Source organism: Geotrypetes seraphini, chromosome 6 (assembly GCF_902459505.1).
Source record: "Geotrypetes seraphini chromosome 6, aGeoSer1.1, whole genome shotgun sequence".
NCBI lineage: Eukaryota > Metazoa > Chordata > Amphibia > Gymnophiona > Dermophiidae > Geotrypetes > Geotrypetes seraphini.
Genome location: NC_047089.1, coordinates 250,583,853 through 250,603,985, shown reverse-complemented (window position 1 = coordinate 250,603,985; position 20,133 = coordinate 250,583,853). Strand labels below are relative to the sequence as shown.

Genomic DNA, 20,133 nt, shown 5'->3' with positions numbered 1-20,133 from the left:
ATTGTGGGGAAGTGCAATCCCCCCAATGCGTCCCCTTACCTTACCTCCCCTTACCTTTGCGACGCGTGTGTGCGCTGTGAAGAGAAACTTGTGCACTGCGATGTAATATTTTGTGCGCCAGCGCAGGCCAGCGCAGCTTAGCGGGAACACTGAAAAAATTTCTTATATACCGCAGCTACCTTGCGGTTCTGTGCAAGGTTACACGGTTACACAGTATAAACACAATTAATTAATTAAAATATTTACCAACTAGGCCAGTCTTCATAAATTTTCTAAAAGAAAGATACATACTAATTTGTTTCTCCCGTAATGCTGCCTGATACATTAAGATCTTATTTAAAGAAGCGTTATACGCACATCCTTTTACCGAAGGCAAATCAAAGAGCCGAAGATCACGTAGATGTTTTCAATTGGCAAATATAAAATGATCCATGAGATAACTGGGTAACAACCCACTGAGAGCCTTGAAACAGATACAGCCGAACTTAAAAATCGTCCTTGCCTCTACTGGCGACCAGTGCAGTTTATGGTAATACTGCGTCACGTGATCGGATCCTTTCAGTCCAAAAACCAAACGCACAGCACTAACTAACCAAGTTACGGCTCTGCCAAAGTCCTGCCCTAAGATTACCCTTAACCAAGCTGACTAGGGAATGGCCGGTTGGCGTCACCCGGTTGGTCATCCGGCTCACTCGAGCTACCCGGGGCAGCGGTACACCGACAAATCCGCGCAGGACAATTCTGCTCCGACAAATGCGCCCCGACACTTGCGTGCACGGACAAGTGCATGCGGCACAATTGTGGCGTGTGAAGGATATCAGGAAGGCCCTGATTTGCTGAGACTCCTCAGGCCCCGTCCCTTGGGAGGGGCTTGTGCCTCAAGCCCCTCCCAAGGGACGGGGCCTGAGGAGTCTCAGCAAATCAAGGCCTTCCAGATACCCAACCCTATCACTAGATAGGAAGTGAATTTTTAAGTGTAGTAGGGGAGAGGTCCCCCCCCACACCCCTCAAAAAAGAGGGTTACTTTGTAACCCTCAAAAAGACAAAAAGTATCATGTCAGTGCGGACCTCCCATTCAGAGCACATATGTCGTGTGCGCAATTGTCGGCACGCGTTTGCCCTGCGCACATGTGACAGGTCATGCCGGGCAGCAGTCTCTCCAGGTTAAACTCATTTGAATACTGACCCCATGGTTATTTGTCCTAGCTAAGCCCAGCAATTTCCCTCCAGCCACACAATACCCTTTAATCAGAGGCGTAGTAAGGGGAGGAGGGCTGACCGCCCTGCACCTCTCCGCCCCACCACACTTACGCCATCCCACCCCCCCACCCCGTACCTCAGTAGATCTTTGCCTGTTGCTCGCGCTGGCCTGGTTTCTCTCTGAATCGCTTCCGGGTCACGGGGCCAGGAAGTGATGTCAGAGGGAAATCCAACGCTGGCGCAAGGAGAATGCTGGAGAAAAGCCACTCGATTTAGAGGTGCGTGGGGGGAGGGAGAATGCGATTGTGGGGGTGGGAAGGAGCGGGAGCGTGGAGAGGAGGGTGCGGGAGGGCCTCACCAGCCCGGGCACCTCCTACCCTTACTACTCCACTGACTTTAATGCTCCTGTGGTTCAAATCTCTAGAGTTCTCGGTATCTCCGTTTTGATACATCAACATCTCTTCCTCAGCACAGAATTGGGTTCTAACATGATCTACACAGCAACCTGAAAATCATCGCCCAGTGAACGTCGTGTTTTCTGAAGACTGTCTAAACCACCCGCCTCTCACACCGCCATCTTCACCCCTCTCCATACCTCTCTGGCTGCTCTCTCGCCAGCCTGAACAGCTCCTTCCATGTATCCGCTCCACTGCGTTGCCGTCTCTGTTCCAGCAAAGTAGATCCTGCCCACTGGTTTGCGGATGACCCTTTAATGCAAATTTGAAACATTATGTTATGGAGAGCCTCAACGGCCTAAACCTGACCTCTTCCTTTTTTCTAGAGCGCAGGTGTTTCTCAAAATATCTGACATGGATGGCAGGACGAAAACGCTGCTTTGTGGTAGAGGGTACCAGTTCCCGTGTGTGGTGCAGTGGTTAAAGCTACAGCCTCGGCACCCTGAGGTGGTGGGTTCAAACCCTACGCTGCTCCTTGTGACCCTGGGCAAGTCACTTAATCCCCCCATTGCCCCAGGTACATTAGAGAGATTATGAGCCCACTGGGACAGACAGGGAAAAATGCTTGAATACTTGAATAAATCCATGTAAATCCTTCTCAACCCTGGGATAACGGTATAGAAAGTTGAATAAATAAATAGTGTGAAGAGTTTCAGCCTCTGATAACCAGACCTGCTATTGTGATGTCACAATGCCTCATTCCACCAATAAGAGCCAACCTCATCAGTGATGTCACAATGGCTTCATTGGCCTAGACTTGGCTCACATTTGGTACATTTTGATTTCTAGAGTGGCTCAGTGGTTAAAGCTACAGCCTCAGCACCCTGAGGTGGTGGGTTCAATCCCTGTGACCCTGGGCAAGTCACTTAATCCCCCCATAGATAGATTGTGAGCCCACCAGGACAGACAGGGAAAAATGCTTGAAGTACTTGTATGTAAACCGCTTTCAGTGCGATTGTAAAAGTACAAAAGGGCGGTACACTTCTCCCTCCCTATTCACGGTTTCAACTTTTCATGATTTTTTGCCCCCGTCCCCTAGAGAATTGCTCGGAGGCAGCCCACATCAACCAGAACTGGCCCTGGGACTTGGATCAGGGCAAGGAGGAGGAGGAGGAGGAGGCAATCGGAGGGGGAGGGGGTGATTGGAGGCAAGCAGCCGCCCCAGGACCACAGCCCTTGAGGGTGGAATTCTTTCTCCGATCTCTCCAGAAATAGAATTAAGAACTGAGAAATATATGGAAGTATTAGGAGGCAGGTAGACAGCCTGTCTATATGATTATTTCAGCCAAACGCTACTACTATTTAACATTTCTATAGCACTGAAAAGCGTACACAGTGCTGTACACTTGACATGTAATAGAAGGTCCCTGCTCTGAAGAGCTTACAATCTAGTTTGGACAGACAGGCAGAACACATAGGGGTAGGGGGAGTTCCTCTAATAGTGTAGCCATAATTAGGATTATTCATAATAATACAGGTCATTAACGGGTAAAGCTGGCATGAAGCAGCAGATACCAGTCTGGCTGCCTCGTTGAGCAGAGTGGATGGACCCTACGGGTTTTTAACCTGCCGTCATTTACTGCGTTACTATGTTCTCCAAGTCATCGAAAGATTTGGCTGGTTCGTTGGCAAGAATTCTTTAATGTTGTCATACCGTCCATACTGGGTCATGATCCCCGGTGGGAAGTACGCTGTGTAGCACCCGCCCGAATACTGTTCCTCACACCAGTTCTTCTCCTCGTAATGCACCGGCTGCAAGACACAAATCGCAGAGCTCAGTAATAAATTGCCCCCAACCCATGCTCCAAAAATAACAGAGGGGTGGATATTTAAAAGCATTTATACGAGGGTCATTTCATAAATAATGCACACTATTTGTTTTTTTAATTTACATGTTTTATTTTTTTTTTTTTTCAAGTATTTCTTTACAATCCTTCAATATAGTCTCTCTGCTTTGCAATGACCGAGTTCCAACGTCCGGGAAGCTTCATTATTCCATCCAAGACACCGTTTTTGTTCCGTTGCTGAATATCTTGGGTACCGGCGGCAGAAAGCTCTTCCAGAGATGCAAAACGATGTCCACGCATAGGTTGTTTCAACTTTGGAACAAGGTCGAAGTCTGGTGGACTCATGTCTGGACTGTAGGGAGCAGGAGGTAACACCTCCCAGCCGTATTCGTGTAGTTTTTCAATGATGAGTGGAAAGCTCCATTTTCCCCATGATCAAAACAATTTTGACGAGCTCAATCAAAACTCAAAAAAATGATGATTTGTGCTTATGATCATGAAGGCATCATAATCACAGACAAAGTTCCATGTGGAAGAAGTGTCACAGCAGTGTATTATTGTGATTTTTTTGCAAAAAAATGCACAGAAAAATGCACTAAACTCAACTTCAGTTGCTCTTGGCTGGGCCACTCATTCTTCCCGACAACGCTCGCCCGAACATAGGGAATGTCATCATTGAAAAACTACACGCATACAGCTGGGAGGTGTTACCTCCTGCTCCTTGCAGTCCAGACATGAATCCAGCAGACTTTGACCTTTTTTCCAAAGTTGAAACAACCTATGCGTGGACATCGTTTTGCATCTCTGGAAGAGCTTTCTTCTGCTGGTACCCGAGCCGTTTGGCAACTGAGTAAAAACGGTGTCTTGGGACATTGGGACTCAGTCATTGCAAAGACAGGGAGACTATATTGAAAGATCGTAAAGAAATACTTGAAAAAAATAAAATAAAACATGTAAATTAAAAAAATTAGTGTGCATTATTTATGAAATGACCCTCTTAGTTTCACTCCCTTTTTTTTTTTTTAATTGAAATTTATTAATGTATCCAAACAAGTATACAGGATATGGGAATTTACACAAAAAATATAGAAATATTATTTCTTAATACAACTTAAATTAGTCATAGAAAATCAGAAATCCCATCAAGCCCACATCATTGAGGAGAAAGAATTATATTACATAATAACATAAAATTTAGTAATCAATAAGGGATAACACCCTTAATTTTATAGAGGCATTTAACTATTTAAACTCCTATTTTCATTGAAATTATCATAACCAAGAAAGGAAAATTCTACCCCAACTTACAAAAACGGGGGGTTACTAAGAATGTTCAAGAAAATACTCTAATTGAATAGGATCAAAAAATACGTAATCCTTATCCTGAAAAGTTATCAAACACTTACACGGAAATTTCAGAAAAAATGTGGCACCGGATTCCACTACCTTAGATTTCGAAGCTAAAAAAGCTTTTCGTCTGTTGGGTTACTCTTGCCACATCTGGAAATATTTGGATTCTAGCCCCACAAAATATTGCCTGTTTATTTTTAAAATATAGTTTCATTATCAGTACCTTATCACTCTCATTTGTACATGAAACTAAGAGGGTAGACCTGGTTTGTATTGTATCTTGTGAGTCTTCAAGAAATTCCGTCAAATTCATATCAATAGAAGCCAATTGGTCTAGTCTTTGTTCCACTGTAATTTTTTTTCTCTTAGGTATATAATAGAGTGTAGAAATAGGTACTGATTCAGAGTTAGTTAACCCCAAAACCTCTCCGAGATACTTACGAAAAAGAATCTCAGGAGAGATCAAACGTGTTTCAGGAAAATTAATCAGTCGCAAGTTTCTTGCCCTTGTAGCATTTTCCATTATTTCTAGTTTAACATGTATAGAATGTTGAATTCTTTATTGCCGACATGGAAGATGCTTGTAGGTTAGAAACTTGCTTCTCTATCTTAATTGTGCGTTCATCCAAAACTTTAATATTAGAATCAACATTCACTAGTTTTCCTACCACCTCCTTTGAAAAATCCTGAGACTGAGTCATGACTAATTTCAACATTTTCTCCATCCTAATATTAATTTGCCACAAGTCTTTTAGAGTCACTTCCTGTTTATTTTCTTCAGAGCCTTCCAGATCCTCAACCATTGGTATGATTTGAGGCATTTTTTCATAGGATACTACATGGGCAGTCTGGGGCGCTGAGGCTTCCTTAGAAGCACTAGTACCAACTTCGGGTGCCAGTTGAACAGGATTTAAAGGAGGGAGAGGAAGAGTTCTTTCAGGAGAGCTAAGTGAGGCTCTTGAAAATTAGTCTGTTTAGTATTAACCTCCATAGATGTCAAATGTTTATCCATTGGGCCTGAAGATACAGAGAAAAGAGCCCCAGAGGCTGGAGAAACTGGGGCTCTTTTCTCTGGAAAAACGGAGACTTAGAGGGGACATGATAGAAACTTACAAGATCATGAAAGGTATAGAGAAGGTGGAGAGGGGCAGATTCTTCAGACTGGCGGGGGGAAACAAAAACAAGAGGGCACGCAAGAAAACTGAAGGGAGAGACAGATTCAGAACAAATGCTAGGAAGTTCTTCAGCCAGCGGGTGGTGGATACCTGGAATGCGCTTCCGGGGGAGGTGGTAGAGCAGAGTACGATTTTGGGTTTCAAAAAGGGGTTGGACATGTTCCTAAAAGGAAAAGGGGATTGAGGGGTATAGCTAGAGGGGTACTATAAAGGATAAAATGTCTTAAGTGAAAGAACACTACAGGTCATGGACCTGGGGGGCCGCCGCGAGTGCGGACTGCTGAGCACGATGGACCTATGGTCTGACTCGGCAGAGGCGATGCTTATGTTCTTATGTTACCGTTAGAAGAAAATTTTTACAATATCATTATACGGTATTGCAGTATATAAACTGTTATTATTATATTATATTATATACAGACATAAATCAAAGGGGAAACCACTCACTAACAAGTTTATTAGATTTTAGATTTTAATATACCGACCATCAAGCAAATATCTGGACAGTTTACATTAGATTTAAAAAATTGACAGATAAGAGTAGAAACAATTGAAAAAAAAAAAAAAAAAAAAAAGTATTAAATAAATTAAATAATGTATAGTGAACATTAAAAACAATAACAAGACAGACTTGACAGTGAGGAGAGAGGGAATGGATGGGTAAAGTTACATTGTAAGTAGGAAAAGGAGAAAGAGGGGTTAGGAAAAAAAACATGTTGGATGGGGATAAGATATATTGAATGTTTATAAAAGAGCAAAATTAGATAGAAAAGAATTTAAGAGGATAGAAATTAAGTGGAAGAGAATGCATCTCGAAATAAAAAAGTTTTTAAGTTTTTCTTAAATTTGTCAAGGTTTTGTTCGTCATGAAGTGGTTGTGGAAGGGAATTTTGCGTGTGTAATAAAATTCTTTTATAGACGGAATCAATAAGAGATTTTGATTTGAAGATCTCAAAGTTCGAGTAGAGCACCTCGCTCCAACTGTCTCCAAGTGGCTCCCAAGGAGTAGTTTCACTCCCTTATGCTATAACAGGTCACCCATAACTACGAGCCATTTGACGCTGAAATTCATCCACACAGGTAAGTAAATGGCAGCGGAGCGCTTCAAAGCAAACACGCACTAAAGAGGCAAGTGAGAAGTCGAAGGGCTCCTTTTACAAAGGCTCGCTAGCGTTTTTTTATGCGCATGCACCGAATTATTGCGTGGTATAGCGCGCGCTACCCGAAAAACTACCGCCTGTTCAAGAGGCGGTAGCGGCTAGCGCGCGGGGCAATTTAGGGCGTGCTACTCTGCGCATTAAGGCCCTAACGCACCTTTGTAAAAGGAGCCCTAAATCCAACCCGAAGAAGCTCCATTTATTAGTCCATCATAACGTTCAACAAAGAGAAACACTCTCTTCTGTTGTGGTCCCAACTAGGATCCCAGTTTGACCAGTGAGATACTCCTCCTCTTGTTGACAGATGGGTTTTCAAAGTGACGGGACAATCGTGCGCCGGACACCAGCGCGCCGACAATTCGGCGCAAGGCACAAGCACGCCGCGGGAAAACTTAGTTTTAAAGAGCTCCGACAGGGGTGTGTGGAGGGAAACCCCCCCCCACATTACTGCATACTGTTCACTTTGCCGTTGGGGGAGGGTGCAACCCCCCACATTATAGAGAAAACGGAAGTTTCCCGAAAAAATCGGGAAAAGTTCCATTTTTTCTATAATGGAGTGTTCCAACCCCCCAAACCCCAACAGCAGCACGAACCCCCACATTATAGCGCAACAGCAGCACAACCCCCCACATTATAGAGAAAACGGAAGTTTCCCGAAAAAATCGGGAAAAGTTCCATTTTTTCTATAATGGAGTGTTCCAACCCCCCAAACCCCAACAGCAGCACGAACCCCCACATTATAGCGCAACAGCAGCACAACCCCCCACATTATAGAGAAAAGGGAAGTTTCCCGAAAAAATCGGAAAAAGTTCCGTTTTCTCTATAATGGAGTGTTCTAACCCCCCAAACCCCAACAGCAGCACGAACCCCCACATTATAGCGCAACAGCAGCACAACCCCCCACATTATAGAGAAAACGGAAGTTTCCCCAAAAAATCGGAAAAAGTTCTGTTTTCTCTATAATGGAGTGTTCCAACCCCCCAAACCCCAACAGCAGCACGAACCCCCACATTATAGCGCAACAGCAGCACAACCCCCCACATTATAGAGAAAACGGAAGTTTCCCGAAAAAATCGGGAAAAGTTCCATTTTTTCTATAATGGAGTGTTCCAACCCCCCAAACCCCAACAGCAGCACGAACCCCCACATTATAGCGCAACAGCAGCACAACCCCCCACATTATAGAGAAAACGGAAGTTTCCCGAAAAAATCGGAAAAAGTTCCGTTTTCTCTATAATGGAGTGTTCTAACCCCCCAAACCCCAACAGCAGCACGAACCCCCACATTATAGCGCAACAGCAGCACAACCCCCCACATTATAGAGAAAACGGAAGTTTCCCCAAAAAATCGGAAAAAGTTCCGTTTTCTCTATAATGGAGTGTTCTCTATAATGGAGTGTTCCAACCCCCCAAACCCAACAGCAGCGCGAACACTATGCAGTAAAGGGGGGGGTCCCCACTCACACCCCGCTTCGGAGCTCATTAAAACTAAGTTTTCCCGCGGCGCGCTGGTGTCATGCGCCGAATTGACTATGAACCGTTTTCAAGGCCTACTTGTCCAGCACCTATATTTGACGTGAATCTCATCTACGGCGGCGCCTTAGGTCGTTTTCGGCATTAGCCGTGCCTATTTCGACCGTAGGGGTTCGAACGCAACCCTGTAAATGTGATCTAGGTGCCGAAATTTCAGTTTTTAAACAATTTTTCATTTGTTTTCAAATGGTTTCGCCACTTAAGTTAGGCGCTGGTAGGGCGCCTACCGGCGTGTATCTTAAAGCGCCGTTTATAGAATCTGGGTCTATGGGCTCCTTTTAGTAAGGTGCGCTAGCGTTTTTTAGCGCACGCAGGAAATTACCGCGCGCTATGCTTCTAGAACTAACGCCAGCTCAACGCTGGCGTTAAGGTCTAGCACGCGGGGCGATGTAGCGCGCGCTATTACCTCGCGTTAAACCCCTAGCGCACCTTCGTAAAAGGAGCCCTATATGTCTAGCTGTTCCGTTTTAAATGAAACAGCTTAGCTGAACGATTTAGTAGCTGAATATGGCTGACTATTCATATCATTTCAGTAATCGCTACTATACGGTTCATAGTCAGTCGCGTGCGAGACACCAACGCGCCAACAATCGAGCGCTGACAAATCGGCGCAAGAAAGAAGTGCGCCGTGGGAAAACTTAGTTTTAAAGAGCTCCGACGGGAGGTGTGGGGGGGAACCTCCCCACTTTACTGTATAGTGTTCGCGCTGCTGTTGTGGAGGGGGTTGGGGGGGTTGGAACCCTCCATTATAGAGAAAACAGAACTTTTTCCAATTTTTTCGGGAAAAGTTCCATTTTCTCTATAATGTGGGGGGTTGCACCCCCCCCCCCCAACAGCAGCGCGAACACTATGCCGTCGGAGCTCTTTAAAACTAAGTTTTCCCACAGCGCGCTTCTTTCTTGCGCCGAATTGTCGGCACGCTGGTGTCTGGCGCGCAATTATCCTGTCACCGTACTATACAGTATACATAGATTTGGCGCCACTGCTCTTATAGATAGCAGCATTGAATATTTGCAATAGAACAGGGGTGCCCAATAGGTCGATCACGATCGACTGGTAGCTCACCAAGGCAAAGTGAGTCGATCACCCATGACTCACTTTGCCTTGGCGATCTATCGGGCTGATCAGTCTTCCTCTCCCCGACGTCAATTCAGCCGTCGGAGAGGAAGTTCGGGCCAGCTAATCGCTGCCTGGCTGGGCGGAACTTCCTCTCCGACGGCAGAATTGACGTCGGGGAGAGGAATGCTGGTCGGCCCGAAGCAGGGAGAGCATGGGGCGTCGGCGTCGGCGACTTTGGGGCCTGTTATTCATTGGTGGCGTTTTGGGTCCTGTTCCCCGATGGCAGCGGCAGTGGCTTGGGGAAGGGCAGGGAGACAGAAGGAAAGAAGAGAAACAGAAAAAAAGAAAGGGGGCATGAAGAGAGAAAGAAAGAAAGGTCAGGGAGAGAGGAAGAAAAAGTTGGGGGAGGGAATGAGGAAGGAAGCATACAGGCTGAAAGAAAGATTGGATGCACAGTCAGAAGAAGAAAGTGCAACCAGAGACTCATGAAATCATCAGACAAGGTAGGAAAAATGATTTTATTTTAAATTTAGTGATCAAAATGTATCTGAATTTGTATCTGCTGTCTATATTTTACAATATGGTCCCCTTTTACTAAACCGCAATAGTGGTTTTTAGCGCAGGGAACCTATGAGCGTCGAGAGCAGCGCTGGGCATTCAGCGCAGCTCCCTGCGCTAAAAACTGCTATTGTGGTTTAGTAAAAAGGGAGGGGGTGGGTATTTATCTATTTTTGTATGGTTGTTACTGAGGTGACAGTGCATAGAGTCATCTGCTTTGACCTCTTTGAAAAAACCCCAGAATAGGAATGATAATTAACAATTCTATGCGTACAGTGTGCGTTGTGTTTTTTTAAAATTTTATTGTTGGTAGATCATTTTGACTTGATCATTTTAAAAGTAGCTCGCGAGTCAAAAAAGTGTGGGCACCCCTGCAATAGAAGAGAACATGTCCGAAGGGTCAGCGTGACCTTGGCACGTTGTCCACTTCCTTTCACTACTGACAGAGGTGGCAAATAGCATGGGAGGAGTTAAGTCACTGTTGCCAAGGAAATGATTAGCAAAGTAATATTTGGAAACCACGTGACTTCAATTTGTAAATGGACTGTGATTGGAAGATGGACCACCTACGTATGTTTAATAATGAATGAATTAATGATGTCAATAAAATGGCCGGTCACCTGTATTGGGGAAGCCTTTCCAACGTGCCATTATTTTGGCGGACGCAGAAACGCTTCTCAAAGCTTTGACTATCTAGCTACACTTGAGGGTGGAATTCTTTCTCCGATCTCTCCAGAAATAGAATTAAGAACTGAGAAATATATGGAAGTATTAGGAGGCAGGTAGACAGCCTGTCTATATGATTTCAGCCAAACGCTACTACTATTTAACATTTCTATAGCACTGAAAAGCGTACACAGTGCTGTACACTTCACATGTAATAGACGGTCCCAGTTCTGAAGAGCTTACACCCCCCCAAAATTAGTGTTGAAAAATATGAGCACTAAGCACTAAGGGGCTGATTTTATAACCTAGAAAAACGGTGCCGACCAAGTATCAAGTAGGCGTCGTTTACAGAATATTGGCTAGTGGGGGCCTATGGAAAACTTTAGGCGCCCGAAATGTAGGCCTACATTTCAGGTGCCTAAATTTTTGGAGAATGGCGCTTAGCAGCACCTAAGCCATTGCTCTGCCCATAAAAACACCCACTTAGGCGTTAGGTACCGCTAAGCGCCATGCGATAGGTGCCTTTGTTTTATAGAATTGAATAGACGCCTATCGCCCAATTAAATTTGTTTTTTATTTTTACAAATTATTGAGGATTTTTAAGGTTGTGGTACGAGCGGATAACGTTGCTGATTTTAAGAAAGGTTTGAACAATTTCCTGGAAGAAAAGTCTATAGGCTGTTTCTGAGAATGACATGGGGGAAACATAACTTAATTAGTAAATTGGTTTCAATTATTACCTTAAGCTCATGATTGGAGAAAAAAAAAATTAATTGGCAGCTACCTTCTTAGACACAATTCTACAAAAGATAGTCCGTTGCCTGTCGCATGGCACCTTGTTTTTACCGTATCAAAAACTACAAAGCCTAGGGGGCTATTCTATGAAGCTACATGGAAACACTTTTAAAGCAAGTGAGCGAGAATATTTTTTTTCCACATAATAAGTACTTAAGCTCTGGAACTCATTGACAGAGGAAGTGGTAACCGCAGTTCGATTGTGGAACGCCCTTCCAGACACTGTTCATCAAGTTTTTATTTTTAAACTTTTCGTAGGTGTTAGAAGGCTTACTGTTTTCAGGAAGCTTTTTATAGTCTGCGATGTCATGATGTTATCAGCGTTGTATTGGTTGTTTTTTATTCATGAATGAATGGTGTTTGCCTTGAAATGCGGTAAAACTTGATCGTATTTTATCATATTTTTGGTAGGTTTATTATTTTTATTAAGTCTTAAATTGTGATGTTATGGAAGCATAGAAACATGATGGCAGATAAAGGCCAAATGGTCCATCCAATCTGCCCATCCGCAGCATCCACTATCTCCTCCTCTCTCTATTGGCTAAGGCTCTTAACATTTGCATCTCCTTTTCCTATTGGCCAAGGCTCTTTACACCTGCATTGTGAGGTCATAGAGCTTTATGGTTATAGAAACATGATGGCAGATAAAGGCCAAATGGCCCATCCAGTCTGCCCATCCGCAGCATTCACTATTTCCTCCACTCCCTATTGGCTAAGGCTCTTAACATTTGCATCTCCTCTTCCTATTGGCTAAGGCTCTTTACACCTGCATTGTGATGTCGTAGCACTTTATGGTTATGCTTTGAGAGTGTTTAGAGATGGCTGTGCCGCCGTGGAGTTCTGTCTGCTGTTTTCTAAAGTGTTACATATATCTCCCTCTTGAAAAAGCTGGAAGGGAAACACGTATGATGTCAAAGAACTACAGGAGACTGCATACTGTGTTGAGGAAGTTTCGAGGTTTTTTGAATTATATTGACTTCCTGGATTTATGAATAAGAGGCGTTGGATTGATGATTTTGGATTATGACTGTTTTTAAAATTGAGCTTTTTTGAATGAACTTTTTTCACTTGTGTTTTTTTTTCATTTGCGGGTTTTTTCATTTACGATTTTGTGAGCGAGCACTGAGTACTGAGCACTTTGGAAGATGCAGCTGAGCCCAGGATGATCTGATGACTTCAGGAAACAAGAATTTTGGATAAGAACTTTTAAGAGATAAGTACTCCTTCATTGTGATGGTTGCTTATTTCAACTTAGGAGCACTGCTGGAGAATTCCAGGCATCCAGTGTTTATGAGTTTGTATGGTATATTGACTGTGATGTTTTTAATCAATATTTAAATTAAAGCATTGTTTGAAAAATATTAATTCTTTTTTTTTGTAGAAAGTTCTGAAACATGATGGCAGATAAAGGCCAAATGGCCCATCCACAGCATACACCATCTCCTACTCTCCCTATTGGCTAAGTCTCTTTTGCATCTCCTCTCCCTATTGGCTAAGGCTCTTAACATTTGCATCTCCTCTTCCTATTGGCTAAGGCTCTTTCAACCTGCATTGTGATGTCACAGAACTTTAGTAACATAGAAACATGATGGCAGATAAAGGCCAAATGGCCCTTCCGCAGCATCCACTATCTCCTCCTCTCCCATAAGAACATAAGCAATGCCTCCGCTGGGTCAGACCTGAGTTCCATCGTGCCCAGCAGTCCACTCACGCAGTGGCCCAACAGGTCCAGGACCTGTGCAGTAATCCTCTATCTATACCCCTCTATTCCCTTTTCCAGCAGGAAATTGTCCAATCCTTTCTTGAACCCCAGTACCGTACTCTGCCCTATTACGCCCTCTGGAAGCGCATTCCAGGTGTCCACCACACGTTGGGTAAAGAACAACTTCCTAACATTCGTTTTGAATCTGTCCCCTTTCAACTTTTCCGAATGCCCTCTTGTTCTTTTATTATTTTAAAGTTTGAATAATCTGTCCCTCTCTACTCTCTCTATGCCCTTCATGATCTGTCAAAGTTTAAAAATCAATAAAGATTTATAAAAAAACAAACCCGGGGAGGGGGGTTAAAGATCGTCATGAAAATTATATTGTAAATCTATAAACAGGCAGAATTTTGTTCTGATTGATAGTAGCAGAGAATACCATCTCTTACGTGCAGTGCCTTGTCTGTTCCCATGACCTTTGCATACAGCTGACAAATTCTCTTCTTCCTACAGGGCAGAGAAAAATTTTCAGAAATCAAACCAAAGCTATTTCATCTGTCTCGTAGAAAATATGAAACAGTTATGTACTGTATAATGAAAGACATTTCCTACTTAAAGGGCAATTCTAGAACGAGGCGCTCATGGGTAACATAGTAACATAACATATTACATGACGGCAGATAAAGACGGGGCGGCAACCAATTTAGAAGGCAGCCGCGAGGAGGTAGGAGCAAGAGGGCCGTGCTCCTGCCTCAAAGACTCCTGCTGGATCACCAGGTACATTGGAAGGCCTGGGTGGGGGTGGGGGAATAGTGGGGTTGGAAGGGAGATTAAAGGGTCCAGGCCTTGAGAGGGGAGAGAATCTTGGCTATGTGTTGTGAGGAGGGGCAGGGGAGGGAGGGAGGGAGGGATGAGAGTGAGGGGTTGGAGGGCAGAGAAGCTACAACTTGCGGATGTTTGTAAATCTTGGGTCTTTGCTGTAAAAAGGTTGCAACTTGTCAGGCCTAGGAGGGTTCACCTAGGGTTATCGGACGTCCGGGTTCCCAGAAGGCACTTTGTTTGGATTATGGAAGTCCCTGATGTCGGGGCAGCATGTGGAGGAGCTCCGCACATGCGCGGAAGTTGGCACAATGACATCAAACACATGTGCATGACATCATCGTGCCAACTTCCACCCATGCCCGGAGGTCCTTCACATGCTGCCCTGACGCCATGTAGGTTCGTGTGGGGGGCGTGGCTGGGGGGGCGGAACAGGGCGGGGTTGAAGGCAGAACAGGGCGTGGCTATGCGTCCGGGATTTCAGCTAACAAAATCTGATAACCCTACGTTTACCACTGTTGAGGTAAAAACATAAGAACATAAGAAGCGCCATCTCCGGATCAGACCCATGGTCCATCGAGCCCGGCGATCCGCACACGCGGAGGCCCAGTCAGGTGTACACCTGATGTAGTTTTAGTCACCCATATCCCTCTATGCCTCTCATAAGGAGATGTGCATCTAATTTGCCTTTGAATCCCAGCACAGTGGATTCCTTAATAACCTCCTTTGGGAGAGCATTCCAGGCGTCTACCACTCGCCGCGTGAAGCAGAACTTCCTGACATTTGTCCTGGACTTGTCCCCCCTTAGCTTCAAACCATGTCCTCTTGTCCGTGTCGCGTTGGACAATGTAAATAACAGGAAGAGCCCGTACCAAAAGGGAGATAATTCTAAATTTATAAATAGTGCGGTCCATGGCAGTATTCTTGTCTTGGTGAGCCATATTATTGTTTTTTGGGGGTTTTTTTAAATATTGTTTTTGAATCGGATATTCCCTTAACAAATGAAGCCATAATTTGTGGCACTATGTTACACGTTATACCTCCCCTTGATAAATATAAAAGCCGTCTTTTCCTGGTTTTGACTGGAATAGCTGTTCAATTGGAGAAACTGGAAAAGCCATGATAGATTAAACTACACTTTTTGGTGGACAAATGTATGTAACACATACAAATATGAGAGAATGAATGCAGAATGTTTGGGGTCCAGTGTTTCATTTAACAAATTAGGGAGTCCATTGGCTTTATTTGCTGCTTCACATTAATGGTTTATGTACCTTTCTTCTAAGTTTTTCCTTATACCCTGTTTCCCCGATGGTAAGACACTGTCTTATTTTTTTTGGAAGGCCAAAATATGCTCTAGGGCTTATTTTCGGGGGGATGCCTTATTTACCCATGAAGAAGACTACAGTACACAGTTATTGTTGAAAAAAAAACATAATTTTATTACGTTCGCGATAGGTACGTTCGCAATGCGTTCGTTGGAGGAAGAAAACGGTCGGCTGAAGAATCGGTCGGCCGAAAAATCGTACCGTGTATGGCCAGCTTTATCCATCCTACCATATATTGTACCATTTAATGTCCCCAATGTTCTCCATCAGGGAAACACAGTAAAGAGATTATTCTGTAGTGCAGCATCAGAGGGGACTTGACAATGTGAAACCATTGTTTATATACCGTATGCATTTTAAACAGGCTTTATATACAGTAAGTGGTATTGCTCACAGCAAAAGAAACCCGTCTGCGTGTCTCACTTTTGGATGTTCCGGCCGTGAACAAACTCCTGCAGTCTCCGTTAGGGAGGGATGAGGGAAGCTGCCTGTGTTTCCTTGCGCGGAGTCACGTGCGCGCGCTGCAGTCCTGTCACTTCCTCCTCTTCACTTCATGACGAGGCGCGGCACGCAGCCATGGAGGCAAATACGGTAGACGGAGGGACCACACGGAGTCACCCACCGTACCACCCGATTCGGGTAAGCGCAGGTATCGGTGGGTGGCTTATTTGCGGGGGGGTGCCTTATTTTACATTTTTTTCTAAAAAGGGGGGGCTGTCTTATTTGATGGCCCTGCCTTATCATCAGGGAAATAGGGTACATCCGGGGTGGGGGGGGGGGAAGGGAGAGGTAATTGAGAAATTGATATTAATTCTTCATATCAATGTATTATTAATAACTGATAGGAGGGTGGGTGGGTAAAGTTATGTTCTATATACTAATTGTATGAAATGGTGTATTCTCTGTAATATTTTTCTGTATTCAATCAAATGTACTACACTGTTGTAGTTTATAAAATAATAACTTTTTTTTTTTTTTTTTTAAGTGAGCCATATTATTGTACCATAGAACCTTTGGGATGACTAAAAGCCAACACTTCGTAGTATCTGAGCAAGGAGTAAAGCTACAGCCTCTGCACCCTGAGGTTGTGAGTTAAATCCCACGCTGCTCCTTGTGACCCTGGGCAGGTCACTTAATCCCCCCATTGCCCCAGGTACATTAGATAGATTGAGAGGCCACCAGGAGAGACAGGGAAAAATGCTTGAGTACCTGAATAAATTCACGTAAACCATTCTGAGCTCCCCTGGGAAAATAGTATAGAAAATTGAATGAATAGTGTGAAGAATTTCAGTCTCTGGTAACCAGAGCTGATACTGTGATGTCATAATGCCTCATTCCACCAATAAGAACCAACCTCATCAGTGATGTCACAATGGCTTGATTGTCCTTTACTTGGCTCATTTTTACTACATTTTGATTTCCAGAGTGGAGCAGTGGTTAAAATTACAGCCTCAGCAGCCTGAGGTTATGGGTTCGAGTCACTGAATCCTCCATTGGCTCAGGTACATTAGAGAGATTGTGAGCCCACCAGGACAGAGAGGGAAAAGTGGAGCGGAAAGGGTCGTGACTTGGGCAGGACAGGGTAGAACTGGGCGGGCCTTGGGGGCGGGGCCATGGGTCCAGATTTTACAATAGTATAATCTGGTATTTTCCTGGAATGTGACAGACTCAGAGGCTATACTTGAAAATGTACATCAAGATGGTCAAATCCTATTGTTATTCCATTCTCTTACCTTTCCTCAGTGCTCAGGTGAGTCAGATCAGAAGCCTGTCTTGCCAGGATGAAACTGGATTTAAGAAAAATTTCCATTAATGGGGAAAAATTCATGACTTGGAAAGCTTAATGCAATGATTTTCTTCCTTTGCATATTGGTTTTTGCTCATATTTTGCTCGTTTCTACCCCACCCCCATGAATTTTGCATTTAATAATAATAATAATAATTTATTTGTTATATACCGCTATACCGTGAAGTTCGAAGCGGTTTACAATAAAGATACATTTGACAGTACATGGGATAGAAATGGTTTACAATAAAGATACGTTTAGTCAGTACATGGGATGCAAATTCAAGTTTCAAGTTTATTATTTATTCTTGATTAATCGCTTTCTCTAATTCAAAGCGATGTACAAATCAAATTTAGTTAAAAGAGAACAAACAAACAAACAAAACAAACTTTTGGGAATCACAATGCTTACAAAGGTTAAAACTTATTATACTACATTGGGTAAAAATAGGGTTATGAAATACATTCGTTATATAAAAGATTAAACATAGGAAAACACATTAGGAGAAACAATAAATAAAAAATCAGGAGTTAAAAGCGTCATTAAAAAGAAATGTTTTTAATAGTGATTTAAATTTTACCAAATCTTGATCGTTCCGTATAAAAATTGGAAGAGCATTCCAGGTTTGAGGGGCTGTTACGGAAAATATAAATTGCCGTCTAGTATTAATCAATTTCAATGAAGGTACTGTTAATAGATTTTGATCAATAGATCTTAATGTTCTAATTGGATGGTAAGGTATTAAAAGTTTATGAATAAAAGCAGGTGTCTTATATAGTAGTGTTTTAAATGTAAGTAAACAGATTTTATAAGTTATTCTATGGATGACAGGGAGCCAATGTGCCTTTTCAAGTAGGGGAGTGACATGATCAAATTTTTTAGATTTAGTAATAAGTTTTATAGAGACATTCTGTATAATTTGTAAACGTTTAATTTCATTTAATGCAATACCTCTAAAAAGAGAATTACAATAATCTATTTTTGATATGACTAATGAGTGGATAAGAATGTTTAAAGATTGTGCATTCAGAAATTTTGAGATGGATCTAATTTGTCGTAATCTATAGAATGAAGTTTTAACAATATGACTTATATGGTCATGAAAATTTAATTTAGAATCAACAATTACTCCTAATATTTTCGTTTTATTAACTATCTGTAAAGGAATATTTCTTATAGTAATAGGGGTGATAAGTGTGGGATTTTCCTTCCATGGAAAGATCATCAAATTTGTTTTTTTTATATTAAGGGCCAGTTTATTAGTGTTTAGCCAATGTCTCCATTCCTGCGGATTTACTGCGTGGTTTACCGTGTCATTCTCTAGTTTGTAGCACAGGATCCCATTTTATGCAATGAGATCCTATAAGAAAATAAACTGACTTGTGATAAAATAATCCAACTTAGCAGAGGCCTGTGTTGATAACTTCCTCCCTCAGCGGTAGCAGTTACCAGAATAGTGAAATGCCGGCCATATATTTTAAAAGTAAATGGGATACGCATGTAGGGGGATAAAGTAAGGGGGGTGGGCCATTAGAGTGGGCAGACTTGGTGGGCTGTGGCCCCTTTTCTGCCGTTTACAGGTCATTCAAAAATATCGCCGTCAAACTTTGACATAAAGGTAAAAAATATGACCATGTAACTCCTTTTTTTGATTGAATGGCATTGGCTCCCCATGAACCATCGCATTACTTATAAAATTTTGCTTCTGGTATTCAAAACTCTATCCACGAGTGAACCATTATTTCTAAATCGGATGCTCATCCCGTATGACTCATCACGCACTCTCCGATCTTTAACGCAAGGACTATTGGCAGTTCCTTCTTTAAATGTTGTAGGCACTAGACGTCACAACATGTTTTCAATAGTGGCCCCCCCCAAACTTGGAACTCCCTACCACGATACATAAGAGATGAAAAAGAACTCAGTCATTTTAAAAATAAACTAAAAACCTTTCTTTTTAACGATGCCTTTAGTCTTTAAAATAAACATAATTTATGCAGTGTAGTCAAGTCACCCTTCCTTATGTTTTTCCCTGAATGGTTCTCTCCTCTTTTTCCTAAAAATTAACGATGTAACTTTTCCCGTTTGTCCTCTCGTATTTTTGTTATGTTTGTTTATGAGTCTGTTTTTTATCCTTTTTTACTTAATATTATTTGTTTGTTTTTTTAATATGTTTATTATAACTCGTTGTAATTCGCTTAGTAAATTATGGATAAGCGATTCATCAAATTAATAAATAAACTTGAAACTTGAGTTTTCCATGTTTCTATTTAAAAATTTTGAGGCCAGAGCCCTGAGAATAAAGGACAAACGTTTACATTCGGAAGCTTCCACAATCCCATAATGCACTGCAGTCAGTGAGCCAAGAGACAGAGATAGGTTGGACGACCCAAGGCCCAGCAAGGGAAAGCCGTGAAGGCCTCAGTATAATTTATAACCCAGAGAAGATAAAGGAATAAGATCCCAGAGAGACACAATCGATGGCGTACTAAGGAGGGGTGGGGGGGGGGGGCAATCCGCCCCGGGCGCGGTCTTCCTAAGGGCGCGTCACCCCCTCCTCCTCCTCGCCCCTCGCTCTTCTCCTTGCTGCGTGCGCATGCCCTGTACCTTTTTTTACTTCCCGGCGTGAGGTTGCTGCCCACATCGGCATTGGCGCTCTCTCTGACATTACTTCTGGGACCTTCGCCTTGGAAGTAACTACAAAGAGTGAACTGGCGACGATATGGGCACGCCGCTCAAGCCGGAGAAGTTAAAAAGGGAAAG

The 20,133-nt window shown here is 43.0% G+C and overlaps 1 protein-coding gene across 2 annotated transcripts in view; it reads right to left on the bottom strand.

The window, feature by feature from the left end:
* Positions 1 to 20,133, bottom strand: part of LOC117362746 (amine oxidase [flavin-containing] A-like) — a 147,449-nt gene that overhangs the window by 4,265 nt on the left and 123,051 nt on the right. For both annotated transcript variants that reach the window (XM_033949651.1, XM_033949650.1), the window contains exons 10-13: positions 17,317 to 17,370; positions 13,886 to 13,943; positions 3,310 to 3,407; positions 1,796 to 1,907 (exon numbers count right to left, since the gene is read on the bottom strand). In XM_033949651.1, the coding sequence (XP_033805542.1) occupies positions 1,796 to 1,907; positions 3,310 to 3,407; positions 13,886 to 13,943; positions 17,317 to 17,370 (322 nt within the window). The remainder of the gene's footprint in view (positions 1 to 1,795; positions 1,908 to 3,309; positions 3,408 to 13,885; positions 13,944 to 17,316; positions 17,371 to 20,133) is intronic.